This window comes from Chaetura pelagica, unplaced genomic scaffold (genome assembly GCF_000747805.2).
Source record: "Chaetura pelagica isolate M959 unplaced genomic scaffold, ChaPel_1.0 scaffold228, whole genome shotgun sequence".
Classification (NCBI taxonomy): Eukaryota; Metazoa; Chordata; class Aves; order Apodiformes; family Apodidae; genus Chaetura; species Chaetura pelagica.
The window spans coordinates 685,696-705,411 of record NW_009954225.1 but is presented as its reverse complement, the minus strand read 5'-3'; the positions used below and the strand labels follow the sequence as shown (position 1 = coordinate 705,411).

General features: G+C 39.6%; 1 protein-coding gene across 1 annotated transcript; it reads left to right on the top strand.

Moving 5' to 3' along the window:
* The first annotated feature begins 17 nt into the window (after positions 1-17).
* On the top strand, positions 18-1,896 carry LOC104394005 (forkhead box protein J1-like). Its single transcript, XM_010003540.1, is given in 2 exon segments — positions 18-563; positions 1,135-1,896. Coding segments are annotated over 2 exon segments (1,308 nt in total).
* Positions 1,897-19,716: the final 17,820 nt, after the last annotated feature.

The window sequence follows — 19,716 nt, the reverse complement described above, 5'->3', positions numbered from 1 at the left end:
GCAGAGCTGCCAGCGGGATGGAGCCGTGGCAGCTGCGGGAGGCTCTGGACCATGGCGAAGACGTGGACCTGGGAAGACAGCCTGTGCTGCTCTTGGCCGTCATCATGAAGGTGAGCACTTCTGACCTGCAGCTGGAGGAGCTCCTGGCTGGGCTGGAGTATGCAAAGGATCAGGTGGAGCCCTTGGCCTTGCAGGTTACTGAGAAAGTCCACTGTCTAGAGCAGTTTCTGGATGCAGCCTTCCTGGCCCATCAGAGCTTGACTGCTCAGGGCTGTCTGGAGGCCTCTTGCCTTCAGCAAAGGAATGCTAGTGGGACAGAACCTGGAAGCCCCAGCCCCTCCTGCAGCCGGAGGCCGGCGCAGCACACGCTGGCCCCGTGCCCGCAGCTGCCGGACGACGTGGGCTGCAAGAGCAACCCGCGCGTCAAGCCGCCCTTCTCCTACGCCAGCCTCATCTGTACGGCCAGGGAAGCCAGTGGGGAGCCCCAGGTCACCCTCTCGGCCCTCTACAGCTGGATCATGGACACCTTCTGTTATTTCCGACATGCCAATCCCACCTGGCAGGTGGGACATTCTGCCTGCCTGCTTTTCCTTCCTTCTTGCCTTTCTTTTCTTTATTTTCTTTGTTTTCTTTAATTTCTCTCCTTTTTTGCTTGCCTTCTTGCCTTCTTTTTTTATTTCTTTTAAATTTTCTTTCTTTCATGTTTCTTCCCTTTCTTCAGCCTGGATGCAGGGAGGGATGGTGCCTATTTTTTAGACAAGTATTTTCCCCTCAACACGAGCAATGGGCACAGGCACCACTGCATCCAGGCAGACTGGGAATATCTCTGGAGAACAGGACTCCACAGCCTCCCTGGGCAGCCTTTTCCAGTGCTTTGTCACCCTTCTAGTCTACAAGTGTTTCCACACCTTTCCGTGGAACTTCCTGTGTCCCAGCCCTTGTCCATTGCCCCTCAGCCTGTCACTGGCCACTACTGACAAGAGCCTGGCTCCAGGCTCGACGTTGCCCTTTCTGCTTTTTTGTTCCCAGAGGTCATTGCTGAAAAGGGGCCTCTCCCCCAGCACCCACATGCAGGGCGGTGCTGTGGCAGCAGACAAGCATTCAGCCCTGCTTTTGCTTCTCTCCTGTGCCTAGAACTCCATCTGGCACAACCTTTCCTCCCACAAGTGCTTCGTCAGGGTGCCCCGGGAGAAGGATGAGCCCGGGAAAGGAGGGTTCTGGAAGCTGGATCTCCTGTGTGCCCACCAGCTCCAGAAGGGGGCCTGCAGAAAGCGCAGGAGGTCCCCAGCACAGACCCACCCGGCCTTCACAGCAGCCTAGCAAGAGCCAGGGTGTGATGCCAGCCCAGCTCCTCCAGTCTGCACTCCCACCGGCATCCTCAGGGTCAGCAGAGAGTCGCAGCAGCTGCTGGAGGAGTTTGAAGAAGCCGTGGGCAGCCAGAGCTGGGATCCAGCTGAGGGCTAAGCAGGGCAGAAGCAGCAGCAGCCCTCACTCACCCCACCGGCCAAGGTGGCTTGGCTTTCCAGCATGGACTTGCTGATCCAGGAAGAGCAGGAGGAGCTGGGATCCTTGAAAGGTGACTGGGACTGGGAGGCCATCTTCAACACCAACCTGAACGCAGACTTGTCCACGTCTGGGGGTCTGGCCCTTCTGCCTCCAAACAGCCCCATCGTGCATGACCTGGACTTGACGGTCTGTGGGCAGCACAGCGAGGGTCCCCAGGGGCGGGAGCAAGTCCTCACCCAATCCCAGCAGAACAGCCTGGGCTGGGATGAAACCTGGGCTGCTGCTCTCCTGCAGAGTCCCTGTGATGAAGGGACAAGTGACTGCCTCACCAACACTGTCAGCATGGAGGAGGTGTTTGAGTGCGATGACGCCCCTTTGCCAGAGGGATGAAGAAGAAAAGCTACCCATTCAGCAGTTGGGCCTCTTGGAATGGTTTCTCTAGAATCTGTTCTAGATTATCTATTCCAAGAAGCATGTATTTCTACCATTAGACTTTCTTAGTAGTAGGGGGCTAGAGGAAAAGCAGTTTTGGAGTTTGATATTTTCACTGTTTAGTTGTTTTGTGTTTAATTGCTTAACTGTTTCATGTTTACACTCTTGAGTTGTTTCACTGTTTTGCTGCTTAATTGTTGAGCTGGTTTACATTTACACAGTTTAATGATATCACTGTTGGTTCAGTGTTTCCCGTTTGCACTGTTTAATTGTTTCACTGATTCACTGATAATTGCTTAAATGTTTCATATTTACACTGTTGAATTGTTCAAATTTTCCACTGTTTAATTGTTGAAATGCTTTCTATTTACACTAAATTTCTTCACTGTTTCACTGTTTAATATGTTATGTGTTCAATTTTTTCATTGTTTCACTGTTTAATTGTTTAAAGGCTTTATAATTACACTAATTGTTTGACTGCTCTGCTGTTTGATTGTTGAACTGGTTTATATCCTCAATGCTTATTTCACCATTTCACTGTGTAACTGGTGAAATGTTTTATATTTACACTAATTGTTTGACTTTTTCACTGTTCAATTGTTGAAATGTTTCATATTCACACTGTTTAATTGAATCACTGTTTAAATGGTTAAATGTTTTATATTTACACTCATTGTTTCACTGTTTTGCTGTTTAATGGTTTAAATGCTTTATATTTACATTGTTGAATTGTTTTGACTGTTTTGCTGTTCAACTCTTGAAATGTTTGATATTCACAATTTTTAATTGAATAACTTTAAATGGTTAAATGTTTCCTATTTGCACTGTTTTATTGTTTCACTGATTGTTCAAATGTTTCATATTTACACTGTTTAATTGTTTGAATTTTCCACTGTTTAATTGTTGAAATGCTTTATATTTACACAAAATTTTTTACTGTTTAATTGTTTAAATATATTGTGTTCATTTTTTTTCACTGTTTCACTCTTCAATTGTTTAAATGTTTTATATTTACACTGAATTCCTTCAGTCTTTTGCTGACTAATTGTTTAAATGTTTTAGAATTACACTAATTGTTTCCCTGTTCTGCTGTTTAATTTTTGAACTCTGATATTTTCAATGCTTATTTCACCATTTCACTGTGTAAGTGGTGAAATGTTTTAGAGTTACACTGTCAAATTGTTTGACAGTTTCACTTTTCAATTGTTGAAATGTTTCATATTCACACTGTTTAATTAAATAACTGTTTAAATGGTTAAATGTTTTATATTTACATTTGTTTCATATTTTCACTGATTGTTTAAATGTTTCATATTTACACTGTTGGATTGTTTGAAATCTCCACTGTTTAATTGTTGAAATACTTTACAATTACACTAAATTCCTTCACTGTCTCACTGTTTAATATCTTAAAATGTTGTATTTTCAATTTTATTTTTTCACCTTTTCACTTATTAATTGTTTAAATGTTTCATATTTACACTGTTGAATTGACTGTTTTGCTGCTTAATTGTTGAGTTGGTTTACATTTACACTGTTTAATTATATCACTGATTGTTTAAATGTTTCATATTTACACTTGAATTGTTTGACTGTTTCGCTGTTTAATTGTTGAAATACTTTATATTTACACTAAATTCCTTCACTGTTTTACTGTTTAAATTCTTAAATGTTATATTTTCAATGTTTATTTTTTCACCATTTCACTGTTTGTTTAAACATTTTATGTTTACATTGAATTCCTTCAGTCTTTTGCTGATCAATTGTTTAAGTGATTTAGAATTACACTAATTGACTGTTCTGCTGTTCAATTGTTGAACTGGTTTATATTTTCAATGCTTATTTCACTATTTCATTGTGTAAGTGGTGAAATGTCTTATATTTACACTGTGACTTTTTCACTGTTCAATTTTTGAAATGTTTCATATTCACATTGTTTAATTAAATCACTGTTTAATGCTTAAATGTTTTATATTTACACTCATTGTTTCACTGTTTTGCTGTTTAATGGTTTAAATGTGTTATATTTACATTGTTGAACTGTTTGACTGTATTGCTGTTCAATTGTTGAACTGTTTCATATTCACAGTGTTTAATTGAATCACTGTTTAAATGGTTCAAGGTTTCCTATTTACACTGTTTTATTGTTTCACTGATTCAATGATTGTTCAAATGTTCCATATTCACACTGTTTAATTGTTTGAAATTTCCACTGTTTAATTGTTGAAATACTTTACATTTACACTAAATTCCTTCACTGTTTCACTGTTTAATTTCTTAAATGTTATCTTTTTGGTGTTTATTTTTTCACCATTTCACTTATTAATTGTTTAAATGTTTCATATTTACACTCTTGAATTGTTTCGCTGTTTTGCTGCTTAATTGTTGAGCTGGTTTACATTTACACAGTTTAATTATTTCACTGTTGGTTAAATGTTTCCTATTTACAATGTTGAATTGTTTGAATTTTCCACTGTTTAATTGTTGAAATGCTTTATATTTACGCTCATTGTTTCACTGTTTCGCTGTTTAATTTTTAAAATATGTTATGTGATCAATTTTTTTCTGTTTCACTGTTTAATTGTTTAAATGTTTTATATTTACACTCATTGTTTTAACTGTTTTGCTGTTTAATTGTTTAAATGCTTTATATTTGCATTGTTGAATTGTTTGACTGTTTTGCTGTTCAATTGTTGAAATGTTTCATATTCATAATGTTTAATTTAATCACTTTAAATGGTTAAGTGTTTCCTATTTGCACTGTTTTATTGTTTCACTGATTGTTTAAATGCTTCCTATTTACACTGTTGAATTGTTTGAATTTTCTGTTGTGTAATTGTTTAAATGTTTTATATTTACACTCATTTTTTCACTGTTTTGCTCTTTAATTGTTTAAAAGCTTTATAATTACACTAATTGTTTGACTGTTTTGTTGTTCAATTGTTGAACTATTTCATATTCACAATGTTTAATTGAATCACTGTTTAAATGATTAAAGGTTTCCTATTTACACTGTTCTATTGTTTCACTAATTAATTGTTTAAATGTTTCATATTCACACTGTTGGATTGAAACTTCCACTTTAATTGTTGAAATGCTTTATATTTACATTGTTGAATTGTTTCACTGTTTTGCTGCTTAAATGTTGAGCTGGTTTACATTTACACTAATTGTACCACTGTTGGTTAAATGTTTCCTATTTACACTGGTTTCATATTTTCATTGATTGTTTAAATGTTAAATTGTTGCATTGTTTGAATGTTCCACTGTTTAATTGTTGAAATGCTTTATATTTACTCTAAATTTCTTCACTGTTTCGCTGTTTAGTTGCATAAATATGTTTTGTGTTCAATTTTTTTCACTGTTTCACTGTTAAATTGTTTAAATGTTTTATACGTACACTGAATTCCTTCAGTCTTTTTCTGATTGTTTAAATGCTTTATATTTACATTGTTGAATTGTTTGACTGTTTTGCTGTTCAATTGTTGAAATGTTTTATATTCATACTGTTTAATTAAATCACTTCAATAAAGTAAATTGTTTAAATGCTTTATGTTTACACTGATTGTTTGACTGTTTTGCTGTTTCATGGTTTAAATTGTTTTATATTTACACTCTTTTCGCTGTGTCCATTGTTCTGCAAACCAAGGCCAGCAAGGATTCCTAAAGCAGCAGCAATAGGTTTTGTTAAGGATCCAGCACTTGGCCTTGCAGGAGAGAAGCAGAGGAGACTGGGCTGCTCCCAGAACTGACCTGGCACTTGTATTTTTTGTAGCCACAATCCTTGTTTTGGGTTAGTGTGGTGGGGCTGGGAGGTGGGTGGCCCACAAGGGTGGCTCCTCTTGGAAGCTGCTGGAAGCTCTCCCGGCTCCAGTTCCAGCCTGTCGTCTGGCCACGCCCAGCCAAGCAGGGAAGCTGGATGTGCCTCTGGGAGTGACGGGTTCAAAACAGGGAAAAGGAACCTACAAAAGGACTGAAAGGGCACGGGTGGTGTGAGAAACACCATGATAACCAATAAGAAATGCTCAGACAGACTCCCCAGGGAAGCACATTTTACTGATGTGCTTGGAAGAGCAGGTGACCCACGAAGCAGGCATACCAGCTGGGCACTAGGCCTGTTTTATTCCCTAATCCCCATCCAGATATCCCTCCCTGGTTTCCCACTGGCTAGGTACTGCAAGGTTGACAGCCCACCCCTAGGCCTAAGCTTGCTGGTGTCCCTCCCCTCTCTATCTGGTACCGCACCCCATAAGCCTGGCTCCATCTGGTTTGTTTTTCCCCGTTTATGGTGGGGTTGTACAACCTTCTCTCCTTGAATTGGGTACTTGACCAACTTGCTAGCCACTCTTCTGCTATGAGCCAGTTTCCTCTGGCCCAAGCACTGAAACATTGCCACACCAGCCCTTGAGTGCATCTCACTTCAAAGAAATAGTTCCCTTGACAGTTTTCCCTCACAGGAAACAGCGACAGCTTGTACAAAAACAGGATCTATTTACAGCTCCTGCTAAAACTATAGGTAGTTCTATAGCTATTGATTTTCTGCTTCCTGCAGTGGTGAGAGCAATACTGGAACAGGGATCTTGAGGGCAGGGAGGCAGGACAGGGGAGGAGGTGCCCAATCAGACGTTCCCTGTAGCCCATGGGGAGATGCAACTGTCTCCCTGCCACCCGTGGAAGAGCATCGGGGAGCAGATGTGGATCTGCAGCCTGTGAAGGCTCATGCTGGGGCAGACAGGGACCTGCAGCCATGGAGGACCCAGTGCCAGGGGAGGTGGGACTGCACCTGCTGGGAGTGACACGTTGGAGGGGTTGGTCAAGGACTCTCTCCAGTGGGAGGGACTCCGCAGTGGAGCTGCAGGCTGTGTGGAGCCCTTCCCCTGAGGAGGAAGGAGAGGCAGAGACAAGATGTGAAGAACTGATCTTAAACCCCTGCTCCCCATCCCCTGTGCCTCTGAGGGAGAGGCAGGACTGAAGGATTTTGGTCCCAGGAAGAAGAGGAGTAGGGGGAAAGGTGTTCAAGATCTGGTCTTGGTCTCTCTTTCTCCTGTTCTGATGGATATATATGTTTGTTTTTTTTCTCCCCACATCGAGTCTGTTTTGCCCGTGACCATAACTGGGGAGTAAAAACCTCTCTTTGCTTGTCTGGATTCATGAGCTTTTAGTTGGATTTTCTGCTCCCCATCCTGCAGTTGGGGTGGGGGTGAGTGGGCAGCACCCTGATTCATACAGACTGGGCCTAAACCCTTGTTCTTCCTGTTCTGGGGCCTCTGTACTGATGCTGAAGAACTGCAGAGAAACATGTGCAATTTAGCCTTTTTCATGGAAAGTTATTTACGTATCAACAACAACAACAAAAAGAGAGAGCAAAAAACCCCTTTTCCCTCCTTGTTTCCCTCTGGCACCGCCTGCCTCTCCCTGCCCCTCTGTCCTGGAGGCAGGGACATCTCACCAGCCCAGCCTGGCTACAGATACCTTGACAATAGCATTTGCTGTCTTCATTTGTATTTACATACCTCAGAATGGTCAGTTGCTGATCAGTCAGGGTGGGTGTAGTGAGGCCATGTAGGGTGATAGCCTCTATCTTGAACTGTCACTTCTGAGATGCTATTTAGCAATGTCAAGTTCACAGTACTAATTCCTGACAAAAGGCTTCGACTGAACCCATCCACATCCAAAGGCCTTCCTGCATCCACTGATGTTCACCCTCTGACAATGTTGCCCCATAAGATGGATGTTGTCTCATCCTCTAGAAAACATCTCTGATCAACAAAGGGAAGAGTAATTGCAGACATCTGAGAGTGTTATCACCCATCTTCCTGATCTGTTAGGGCTGGGAGAAGGCCATCAAGGTGTCCTCTCAGAGGACAGCTGCAGCTGTGTGATCAAGCCTGTCGTTTCCTCAGCCTTCATTGGACCTTTGCAGTGGTCAGAAGTGATTTGAGGAGCAGGTGCTGCAATATCGTTTGTAAGGAAACTGAAAACAGATGACCAGGAACAGAATTTTTACTTCACTGAGGGTCATGGTCATAAGGACAGCAATGTGTAATCATCATCTGTGTGGGGCAGGTGAAAGAACACAGGAGCATATCCTTATGAGGCCCAATGTCCTGATGGGAAAGATTTATAGGAAAAAAAATCCCTTTGGAAGTTCTTGGGCATGCACTTTTTCCCCAGAGCGCTGTAATATGCACAATTACAAATTTCTGCCCTTAAACTGTGGAACATTATTTATCCTTAAATCCAATAATATTTACAATTTTCCAGTTGTCTGAGAACAGCCTGTGGAAAGTTGCCCTTGCAGGATTTAGGGGAACACAGTTATAATAGCATCATAAAATTCCTAAGAACTGAGATAGACATCTGCTCTGACTTCTCAAACATTACAAGGCTGGGGACAGACACAGACACACATGCCTTACAGAAAATAAAGTATTAAAATATAACCTTTTTTAAATGTTATATTTTAAAGAGAATAAAAATACCAGTTGTCTGTCTTAGTATACTTACTTGTTGATAGGAAAAGGGCACATCATTTAATGGATAGGAAAGAAGTTGAAACCTGATTTTTAAAAAGAATACATTTAGTACATCGCAAAAAAAAAGGCTGTGGAACTCATGCTTCTAACTACATTAGGCAGGAAGAAAACATATTTGGAAAGAAAATTAAAATCCCTCATTTTAAGGCATAAGATCACTACTAAACAAAGAAACTTCCCAATGTACTGCTCATTATTTCCCTGCTTTGGAAAAATCACTACAGCTTCTCTGAAGCACCTTCTTTTGGTCTTATGCATACAGGGACTAGAAATTACATGCACTGCAACTTGCAGACTCTACGAAGGAGGTACAGTTTATGAATTTACAGTACAAGGAGGTTACTGAAAAAAAACCATGCAATGTAGAAAACAATTCTTCTGGCAAGGGTGAAGCAGTGTACATTTTAACAAAAGCATATAAAAATTTAGAAGCCTTATTTTCAGGGAATTAACTCTTTGCTCCTGTTTGCCTGGAGTGTGCATGGGAATTAAGAGATTGTTTTTTGCTAGAGCAACTCTAATGAGAATTATGTATCAAATTTTTGACAGATGAATTATATGATCTGGTAAGATAAATATGTAACCTAAGAAAATGTGGTTGCTAGTCCATTAGAATAGAGCTTATGCACTGTTATTCTTTGGATTTTAAATAATGTTAGCATGTACCATACTGGGGATTTAAAAATAAAAGTTTTTTTAAAACAGCTTCTTCCAGCAATCCATCTATTGGACCACTCATAGTGGAACAAGGGGAGAAGAGTCCGCTGGGAATCCCTGAGTCGTGTCCCTTTAAAGATGTGCAGAGTCAGGAGCCTCCAGCTGCTGTGACTATTTATTCTACAGCAACTTAAGTTAAAGCCATGTTGATAGTTTTTCTAATGCCTTAAATCAAACAGCAGGTATGTGTGGCCTCAAGGTAAGAAATGTTAAACTATCTGTCAGATTTGGAAGACTGCAGCTATCTTACCTGAAGGAAATTCACTGTTAGTGTACTAAGGCTCTCAGTGCTACTGTCATGTGGCAGTTTCACTGAGGAACATGAGTCTCTCTTCACAAAACGCTGAACCACTTAAAATAATTTGCAAAATATTTTTGTCATTGTATTTTTCAATTCCTCATACCAGCCACAGAAATGCAGCTGCAAACCATTGAGTTTAGTCCTTTAACAGCTTCAAGACTTCTCTTGACCACTGGCAGTGACATGAGAAGTCATATCCGTGTCTGACTTCAGCTGTCCATCTGTCCAAGCGTTACTGGCTCTGCTCCTGCTGACATGTGCTTTGGCCTATGAGAAAGAGTGACCGGTACTGACCCGCTGAAAGGGCTGGTTTGAGGCATGTTTCAGTCCACATTCACCCAATGTCCTTGTTCAAGCCCGTTCCTGTGGCTGCGCTGGCCCCTAGTGGCTGCAGGGACATTTCCATGTTTCACAAACTAAATTTTTAAAGAGAATAAAAATATATCTTTACATACAATATTTCTATACAAGGGAGCTTTCATCAGCAGATATCTTACTTAGGAGGAAGTTGTCAACATTCTTCTTTTTGAAGAAATCTCTACAATTCCCAGAGAATTTTTGTTATTTTTTTATTTTACAACAACCACTTTTTTTTTTTACCTTTTTTTTTTCTCATTTGGGTATTAACTTGAGATGGACTTTGGTACCTTAGTTAACAAACAGCTTAATTAAAATATCGGTGCTGTTAAGATATTGGGAAATAGTGGTTTTAATTTAGCCATACAAGTTTTTTCAGGAATGCAGGATCTCACACTGGAAGCTTTGCAAAATTTTCCTCAAATACAGGTGGTACCTCCGTTAATCTGTTTACCATCTAATATGATTCACCTACACTAGATGTGTGATCTGCTTTTATTAACATAATCTGGAAAAACAATAGCATATTTTAACATATCATCTGTCACACAGTGAGTATGTGAAAACACAGAAATGCAATTTTTAGGGCCTCACTGCATGAAATATTCAATATCCTCAGTTTCCTTTGGGTCCTCTTTTGGGGCCTTAATAACAGATCCAACGAGGCAGAAGAGGATGAAATAATGCAATAGGGGATGCATCTGTGATCTGGAAAACATGCATGTATTTTTATTATTTAAGTGGATCTTAGAAGCTGTGAAAGGGAAATCTTAAATAAGGGTTTGATCACACAAAGTACTGATCCTTTTCTGCACCTCTAACCTCAGTCAAGAGTAGTTTACACCTCACAGGAACTTCAAATATATTGTTGAGCCACATTGTCTTGTACAACGAGATATTTCTTATCATCTGTGCCTTGCAGTGGAGCAAGTGATGGCTAAAATGATTTCTCTGTCATTTCTCTGCAAGAATCTCCAGTGGAAAGAAAAGAGAGAATGTACTGAGGCTGCAGTTCCACAACAGTCCAGGATTAGCCAAGTATGGCCTTTCACAGCCACCTCCTTCTCATCCTGCATTTCTTTGCCTTTCCCTTGAGCTGGGCCTGACACTTAGCCTAATCCTCCACTGGGAATATTGGCATGAAAAGTTGCTAGAAAATTACTTTCATTTGCCTTACACTTATTGGGTTATCTTTTCAGAGTGGGGAGGTGGGTTAAATCACAGCACAAGGAGCTAGTTCTTTATGAACTTAATTAGAAAGGCTCTCAGGTTCTGTGAAGCATCTCTTAAGATGCTTGTTCATTGAGACTGCACTAAAAAGAAAGGGAGGATAGCCTAGGCGATCATACAACCCTTCAGACACTGGAAAGCCCAAGCTATGCAGCACTGAATGGGCCCCAGACCACAGTCCATCACACCCTGGAGATTCTATCCATGGAAAAGTTACTTTATTTTTGTCACTGGGGCTTTTACAGGGTAGGATAGAAAAAGTAGGATACAGAAATATATGACTATATTTCTCATAGAATGATGGAATCATTTCAGCTAGAAGGCACCTAGGAAAGGGCCTGATCCATCCTCATGTTCTAAACAGTAACAATGAAGAAAAGGCTTCAAGGTGCCACCAAGATAATTGTGATCCCAGTGTTAGAATAAGAAGCTGGAATGTCTTCTCCAAATCTGACTGTGTTCCAAGAATGTCCACAGGTCAGGTGAAGGCAAAAAAGGAAAACCACCTGAGAAAAAGATATGAAGTCACAGATATGTAATAGTTTGGTATGAGGTTTGCTTCTTCAGAAAGCATTCTTTAAGTACCCTTCTTATCAGACTTCCTGTCAGTCTTTACATAATCTTTACACTCTACTTTAAAATATTTAAATATTTAAAATATATCTGTCAATTCTGAGAGCTTTGTGAAGTTCATTTTGTTTGTGCAACAGCTCTGCTGCCTCATTAAAATGGCAAAATCTCAAGGTCAGATTTGGACTGAATCCTAAAAACATCTGGCAAACAGCTGAACCATCTAAGAATCTGCTTTTGCATTAAAACAGATACTTTCTAGAATGCATTACCATTGCTGTTTACATTAGAAGTCCTCTGAGACTGGTAAGTAAACCAAGTAGTATTTACTTGTATTTGGAAATATGCCTTAAAACATAGTGTGTACAAATAATTTCAATTATCAAATTTTCATAACAGATTAAACTTAGTGAATACAGTGAAAACCTTTGCATGCAACCATACAGAGAGTACTTTTAAGATCTATAATGAGTTTTGAAACATGCAGTGTACTTCCTGCATCTTATTTTAGGAAGTTGCAATTTTATCATCTTTGCTTTTTCCAGTTGATAAATTTCTCATTTCAATGTATTTTTTTCTTGTGAACTGAAGTACTTGCTTCAGCTCTGCCTCCTCTCTACATGTAGCTCTCCTTTTCTATTCACTTCCATGTCTTATTGCTTGTTGTAAAAATATAGACAAAATATTTTGTATCTATTAGAGTAAAAAAAATTGCTCTGCAGAAACATTTTCAAGAAGAAACTTTCAAAATGAGATATAAGATAGAGGTTCTGATCTTCCAAATGAGGTGACTCATCCTTAACTTTAACAAAGTGGATGTTCCTGCATTGAAAAATCTTCCCAAAGGCATCAGTTGCTTTTAAATTAAGCTCATCTACAATCCAGTCTGCTATTTTATCCTAGGTTGTAAAAGCACTAAATACAAGGCACTATTACAGTTTTCCACTAAGCACTTGATTTTGCATCAGAATATACTGTCTCATTACTCTAAAATTCGGTTCAAAATACTTTTTTCTTCATACTCGGGTTTTTGGTTAGTTCCAGCTTAATTCCACTAACTCAAATAATTAATTACACAACAATCTTAAAATGTTCAGCTTATACACAACATGTGAGGATTGCGATGCTTTTCTATTTGTGTCCAAAACAATCTATGTCTGTGTCCTGGGTTGAGCCAGGATGAAGCCAATTTTTCTTTTACTGATTTTTTTCCCTTCAGAAAGCTTTCTTTTAACTAGCACCAGTGTGTTCTAACTAAGACTGTAACAGCTGGAATGTTTTTGTAACTGCTGGGTCTCCAAGCTCACACCTTCACTCTGCCGGCTCAGACACTGCTGGGAGATCTATGACCCCCCGTAGGAAGCTGAGCTAGACAGACAGCACAACTGGCCAGAGATATTCCATTCCATAGATCTACATAAGCTCAGAGGAAGGTCAGAGATCACAGAAGACAACTTCCTTCCTGCTTCTCCTTCCCTTCTCTTCTGTTCATAGCTGACGTCCGGGGAGGACTCCGTCCATCCATCACCATCGACCCCCAGGCTCAGGCTTTCCTGACCCTCATCACTCTGTGCTTTCTCCAGCAGCAGCTCCGGGATTTTTCAGGACTCTTCCCAGTTCAGGGAAGTGCTGTGGGAGTTGCTGGGGGTGGGGGGGAGGCGAGAGGTTTTTGCCCATACCTGAACATATTTGTATATGATCGTATATATTTTCTTTTATCCTTAGTGTTTAATTAAAGCTGTGTAGTTTAGTTTTCAATCCAGCCAAGTCTCTCTTTTTCTCTCTCTCCTTTCCCGCCAGGGTGGGAGGGGGAGGGGATCGAGAGCATTGTTGTGGGACCTGAGTCAAACGCTGTCATTCTGTCAAGGTGATTCTTTTGTTGGGAGCATTTCCCACCATATGGGTCACATACTGCTGAAAGCAAAGGTGGCAAAAATGGTAACTGTTCTTATGAAAGAAATTCTCATCACTACGTTTTTAAATGCTCTTTTAATGCAGAAGTTTGATAATATACATTCTTCGTCTTAAAAACATCCTCTCTGTAATCTCTGTACCAATCTGTTCACATTAAATCTAAGCCAACATTAAAAAAAAAAAAATTAAAAATTAAAAAAAAATCGAAAACTCACAATGATTCATCCCTGAGATGAAGCAGTGATGTTGGGATTCATTTAGCTTTAATCTTAAAGTAGGGGTTACTCTGTCTGAAGAAACTTCCGTTTATTGGAAATAAAGGCAGGGAGCCACCTCAAGGTGGAGATTCAACACAGCTCAAGAAAGATGACTAAAATTAGCAAAATAGAAGCACTTGTTTAATTTAGGATTATTTCGTTTATCTACCACTAAATCTGTTGATGAAGTGACAGATGAAAAAACACAATTTTCCAGATTTACCATAGAAATGGAAAGTAGAAAGGGAAATAAACCCCAAATTATGTGCTAAATTGTGTGAAGCTATATTAGCATTTTAAAGTGAAAGCTGTAAAATTATGGTTACATCTGAAACAGATTACCAAACTGAAAGATAAAAGACTCAGAATCCCACCTGTGGGCTTCTTAAGTTTATGAAATAGCACGTACCATCAAGGGGGCAAGAGAGTGTTTCAAAAATGGAAAAAAGGTGAAGGAAAATACTGTCCTGCATGAGTGGCAGGAAGAATTTATTCAGTCCTCATTCCAATGTAAACAATGTGCAAAAAATAGTAATATAAACTCCAAAATGTACACTACATTTAAATCAATAACAGAAGCTTGAGTAAGATCCAAGCCCTTGTTTTTTTCAACATGAAAAATAATACCAAGTAATGAAAATAATAATAAATCTAGTGAAATCCTAGTCATCAAAAAATACCATGCAAAGGAAGGTCGTTCCTCCATGCCCTGCTGGGAGGACCATAGCTGAACAAGAAATGTTTCTGGAAAAGAAAATGAAATTCCACTGCAAATCTACTTCTACTATTATTGCTGTCAACATTTAGAATAAAACAAAACCAAAATATTAAGGTGGACTTTTGTGAGGTTTGTTAAATATTTCCAAAGACACATCAAAGATTGTGTAGAAACTGGCCATCAGTCTGTTAGTGCACATCAGCACATCGTTGCATTGATCCCTCTTCATTGGACAGAGAAATTAATTCCTGCCATCAAGGTGGCTAAACAATTATTCATTAATACTCTGTCTAACTCATTGTAAAGCCTTATGAAATTTTACACTTTTCTGTCTACGGATACTGCTGCAACCTTCCTGTGAAAATCATGCTGGATCAGATTTACTCTTGCCCATATTCAGATTTACGTATCTTAGTATTCACCTGTAGGCACAAAATCAAAATCAGTGCAACACGGACAGGCCTGTTTGAGGCATTTTTGAAGAATTCTCCATTTTAAGCAGGAACCAACCTGTAAGTCCACTGAGCTTTGGTTCTTAGGTGAGCGTGACAGTCTGGCAGAGTACATGTGTTGGCCTTTGAAGTTCTGCAAAACTGAAACACTTCTTTCTTCCAGTTTCTCTCCCATAAGAAATAAATGAAGCTGTTTCATCAATATTCCTGAGACCCTTTTTTTAGTAACTCAGTTCTGAAGTGTGAATTTCCAAGAGTGAAAGAACAATTTTCAACAAACATGTTGTGCTATTACTCAAAATTTGACATGTTGCAGGAGACTGGAGGGGAAAGACAAGCTGAAAAATGTTATTCGTGAAGACAGTAAATTTTGATAAGACATTAGGAGGATATTCTTCACTATGAGGGTGGTGAAACGCTGGAACAAGTTGCCCAGGGAAGCTGTGGATGCCCCATCCCTGGAAGTGTTCAAGGACAAACTGGATGATGCCTGCCAGTCCAAGAGGTTGGATCCAGATGATCGTTAAGGTCCCTTACAATCCAAGCCCTTCTATGATTCTATTATTCTATGATATCTGATACCAAGAAGAAAAAATAACTACCCAAATAAACAAAAAAACCCAAACAAACTCCCCCCCCAAAAAACCCCCAACAAAATAAAACCAAAACCAAAGAAGAATTATGACCAAAAAAAAAAAAAACCACCAATAAAAAAATTTGTTATAAACACAAAGACCAACACTACTTTTAATTCATACAGTTGCTTTTACCAGAGCTATCTCAGAAAGCTTCTGATTAAGAATTAGAAAATCTTAATTAATGCTGTTCTTAGGGCTTACAGTTTAACCCTACAAACATCTGCTTTAACCCATGTACATCCTTGTAATGACTGAGAAGCAAAAAGTTGCATGCAATTTACATGTGTGTCACGGGGGGAAGAAATCCTTTTCTAAAGTCAAATGTGGGGACTACCAGTTCTACTATTTTGAGGAGTATCTGAGAAGTATTTAAAAAACTTGTCAACAACTTTTTTCTAAAACTGTAATGGTAATTATAATAAATCAGTTGTGAAGTACATTGCTAGAGTAAAAAACCCTATTCTAATTACTTGTTAAAGACAGCAAATAACTATTTACATCTCTCTTCCGCTTCATTGTCTTCTTCATTCTCTTTGAGGTCATTGAGGTTTATAATCAGTGGAGGGTGAATGGGTAGTAAATTGTTTCTTTGATTTTTGAGTGATTCTTGATGGTGGGGTGGATGCAAAATTCCTTCTTGGACGCCCTGTTGCACTGGGGCATCTGCAGAAAATAGTTTAATTATTTTTATTTTATTTTATTTTAATTTTTAACTAGAATATCAAATCTAGGTTCAGACCACAAGGTATAGTTCTGAAATAATTATCATACAGAAGGAATAATTAAAAAGACAAACTGCACGTTTTCAGCAAAATCTTTTGCGAAGGCTGGCAAAAGAGCATCTTCTAACAGCAGAATGTATGAAAGAACAGGTATTTACAATGCAGGGAAACATGTTATTTGTAATACCTGGGCTGAAGTAAATAAATTAGTTTAGGACTCCACCTGTGAAAATACTTTAATCATGCTGAATAATAGGCAGGCATATATCCATTGCCATGGCATCAATTTTGAATAATTTAGCAGGGAGAAGTATAGTTTGCAGGCTTTTTTTTTTTTCTATTTCTGAATGACAGCTCTTTTTATTTAGTACAAAATGTAGAAAGAATATGCAGCTCATTAAATACTTACACTTAGAAATACACTTAGAAGAAAATCAGAAAATATATTATTTTCATAATATTTGCAGTAAATTGTTCCACTACTGGGATAGGATTTTCTGAGAGCCAGGAAATGCAATTGAATGAAAATAAAAATGATGAAAATTGATCAGTCTGTTTGCCTTGTTCAAGCTGACCAGTTTGCAACTATAGATAGAAGCAGGATCCTGTGCATCATATTAAAAATAGTGAAGTTGGCTATGTTTTCCAGTTTTTAAAAAGAAGATTAAGGATGGGCACTTCCTTTAATTCTAATTGTTGTTACTCTTGGGCATCTCTTGCTTGCCTCTTGGCAGCACGTGTTTCACATTAAACCCATTTTAATAATTCTCCTGCAGATCAGGTTTTTTTGTATCTTATACAAGAGAAAGTAAGATACAACACGTTAACCTGATACAGCCTTTTTCACTGTTCATAATGGAGTATTATTAGCTCTGGGTAGTGTAAGGCAAATCAAACTTAAACTAGTTTAATGAGATTTCTAAGTATTAAATCAAATCAATGCAGCTTTAATGTTTGCCGTGCTACTGTGGAGTGCACAGTATTTATATGTGACTACATGCTACAGAATAAAAAGAAGGGCAGGGTCCATTTTTTTTGTTCTGATTGTTGGACATTGCTCTTATACAAGATAGCCTTGCCCATAGCTCCTCTGGGGCACAGTCTCTGTCTCACACCACACCTCAAAGTGTGTGCCTCTGAGGTCTTTACAACAGCACTAGGGGCCAGGGGCTTGGTGCTGTGGGTGTGGGAGCTGTGCTAAAAGCAGTATGGACACTGACAGAAACAACAGTCAAGTTCTTGTTCTTAGTTTGGTTCAACATGTACAGCTATGACAGGCTACCTTTTCCTGGGGGAATTTCAGGAGCACAAGATCTTTCTGGATTTCTCTGATGACATCTGCCTCCAGCTCTGGAGATGAGGCCCTTGACCAACTCTATTTTAGTCCACTTGTTCAGCCAGCTCTAGCAAGTCTGGCTGTCACGCTTGCTTCTGCCCAGTTTCTGACATATGTCTTGATTCCCTGCTCCAGGCTCTTACCCTGTTCCAGGTTCCAGCTGCCTACCAAGACACCTGGTAGACAAGACCTTCTCTTAGAAAGGAATGAGGAAAACCTGCACTTATAATAACAACACTCTCGATCACCTCCCACCGAGGTAGGGAAGGAGACAGAGAAAAAGAGAGAGACTTGGCTGGATTGAAAACTAAACTACACAGCTTTAATTCAACACTAACGATATAAGAAAATATATACAATTATATACAAATATGTTCAGGTATGTGCAAAAGCCTCTCGCCTCCCCCCACTCCCAGCAACTCCCACAGCATCTCCTCAGCTGCAACAGTCCCGAGAAATCCCGGAGCTGCCTGAGAAAGCAGAGAGTGATGAGGGTCAGGAGAGCTCGAGCCTGGGGGTAGATGGTGATGGATGGACGGAGTCCTCCCCAGACGCCGGCCATGGATGGAAGAGAAGGAAAGGAGAAGCAGGAAGGAAGTTGTCTTCTGTGATCTCTGACCTTCCTCTGAGCTTATGTAGATCTATGGAATGGAATATCTCTGGCCAGTTGTGCTGTCTGTCTAGCTCAGCCTCCTACGGGGGGTCACAGATCTCCCCCCAGTGTCTGAGCAGGCAGAGTGAAGGTGTGAGCTTGGAGACACAGCAGTTACAAAAACATTCCAGCTGTTAAAGTCTTAGTTGGAACACTCTGCTACTAGTTAAAGAAAGCTTACTGAAGGAAAAAAAAAAAAATCAGTAAAAGGAAAATTGGCTTCATCCTGGCTCAAACCAGGACAGCATCTTACCCGTTTAACATGGTACTGCTAGTAGTGCACCTACCAACCTTCTCCCTCCACCCACAATACTTTTCATTTCTCTTGAAGGACTATCTGCCTACTAACCATTGTCACTGCTACAGAAATTTAAGCTAGTAGACACCAAAGTCAAACAATATTTTTACTTAGTGGATCTTAGCTACCTCAGTTGCCACTTGTGACTTCAACTTTCACTGATGGTCAGTGATAGGAAAATCTGTACCATGACAGCTACAAAATTCACATGGAAACCCTATTCAAAGGCAATTCCTTTCATAGAATCATAGAATAATCATAGAGTCATAGAACATGATGAGTTGAAGGGGTTCCATCACCAAGTCCAACTCCTGTCCCTATTTAGGGTGCCCCAAGAATCACACCATCTGCCTGCAGATCCTGCCTGATTGGTTTGTGATACTACATTTCTTGACCTTTATGGATATTACATAAGCACTGGGAGGACATTTTCATTTACTTACTTACTCTGTAATAATGTGTTGCTATGGTGTTCAGGGCCATGGTTTAGTGGTGGACTTGATAGTACCAGTTCAACAGTTGGACTTGATAATCTCAAAGGTCTTTGCCAATCAAAATGTTTCTATGTTTCTAATGAACATATTGTTGAGAAAATATTTTTACTAGAGAAGGGCCTGAATGTATTTACCTGTAAGAATAGATTTTGTTCTTCTGAAGTTTCCTGAGGCAAGTATGTGAATGAATGGCATTTTCAATTTGGGTAGATCTGAGTGGTCTGAGCTGGACCATACACTGTCAAACTGATTACAAAGGAAGTGATTGAGACACAAGAGCCACTTCAGCTGTGCCTCCCTTTAGTGTTCAGGGTGAACCAAAACTGAGAGTACAGACTTGCTCTCTGTTACTCACCTCCACCTTCCACCAGGGGAAGATAAAGAGTAGGGAAACAGACTTAAAGCTTGGAAATTAGACCTAGAACAGCTTTAATGGTAGCTGATACAAGAATACAAATGTCCCTGGTGACAAATCCAACTTGAGAAAGGCATCCAGGGCTGTTTCTAGAACCCGATGGATTTGGATCCTGCAGAGGATGAAGAAAGAAAGGAGGAAGAGGGAGAGGGAGAGGGTAGGAGGGAAAGA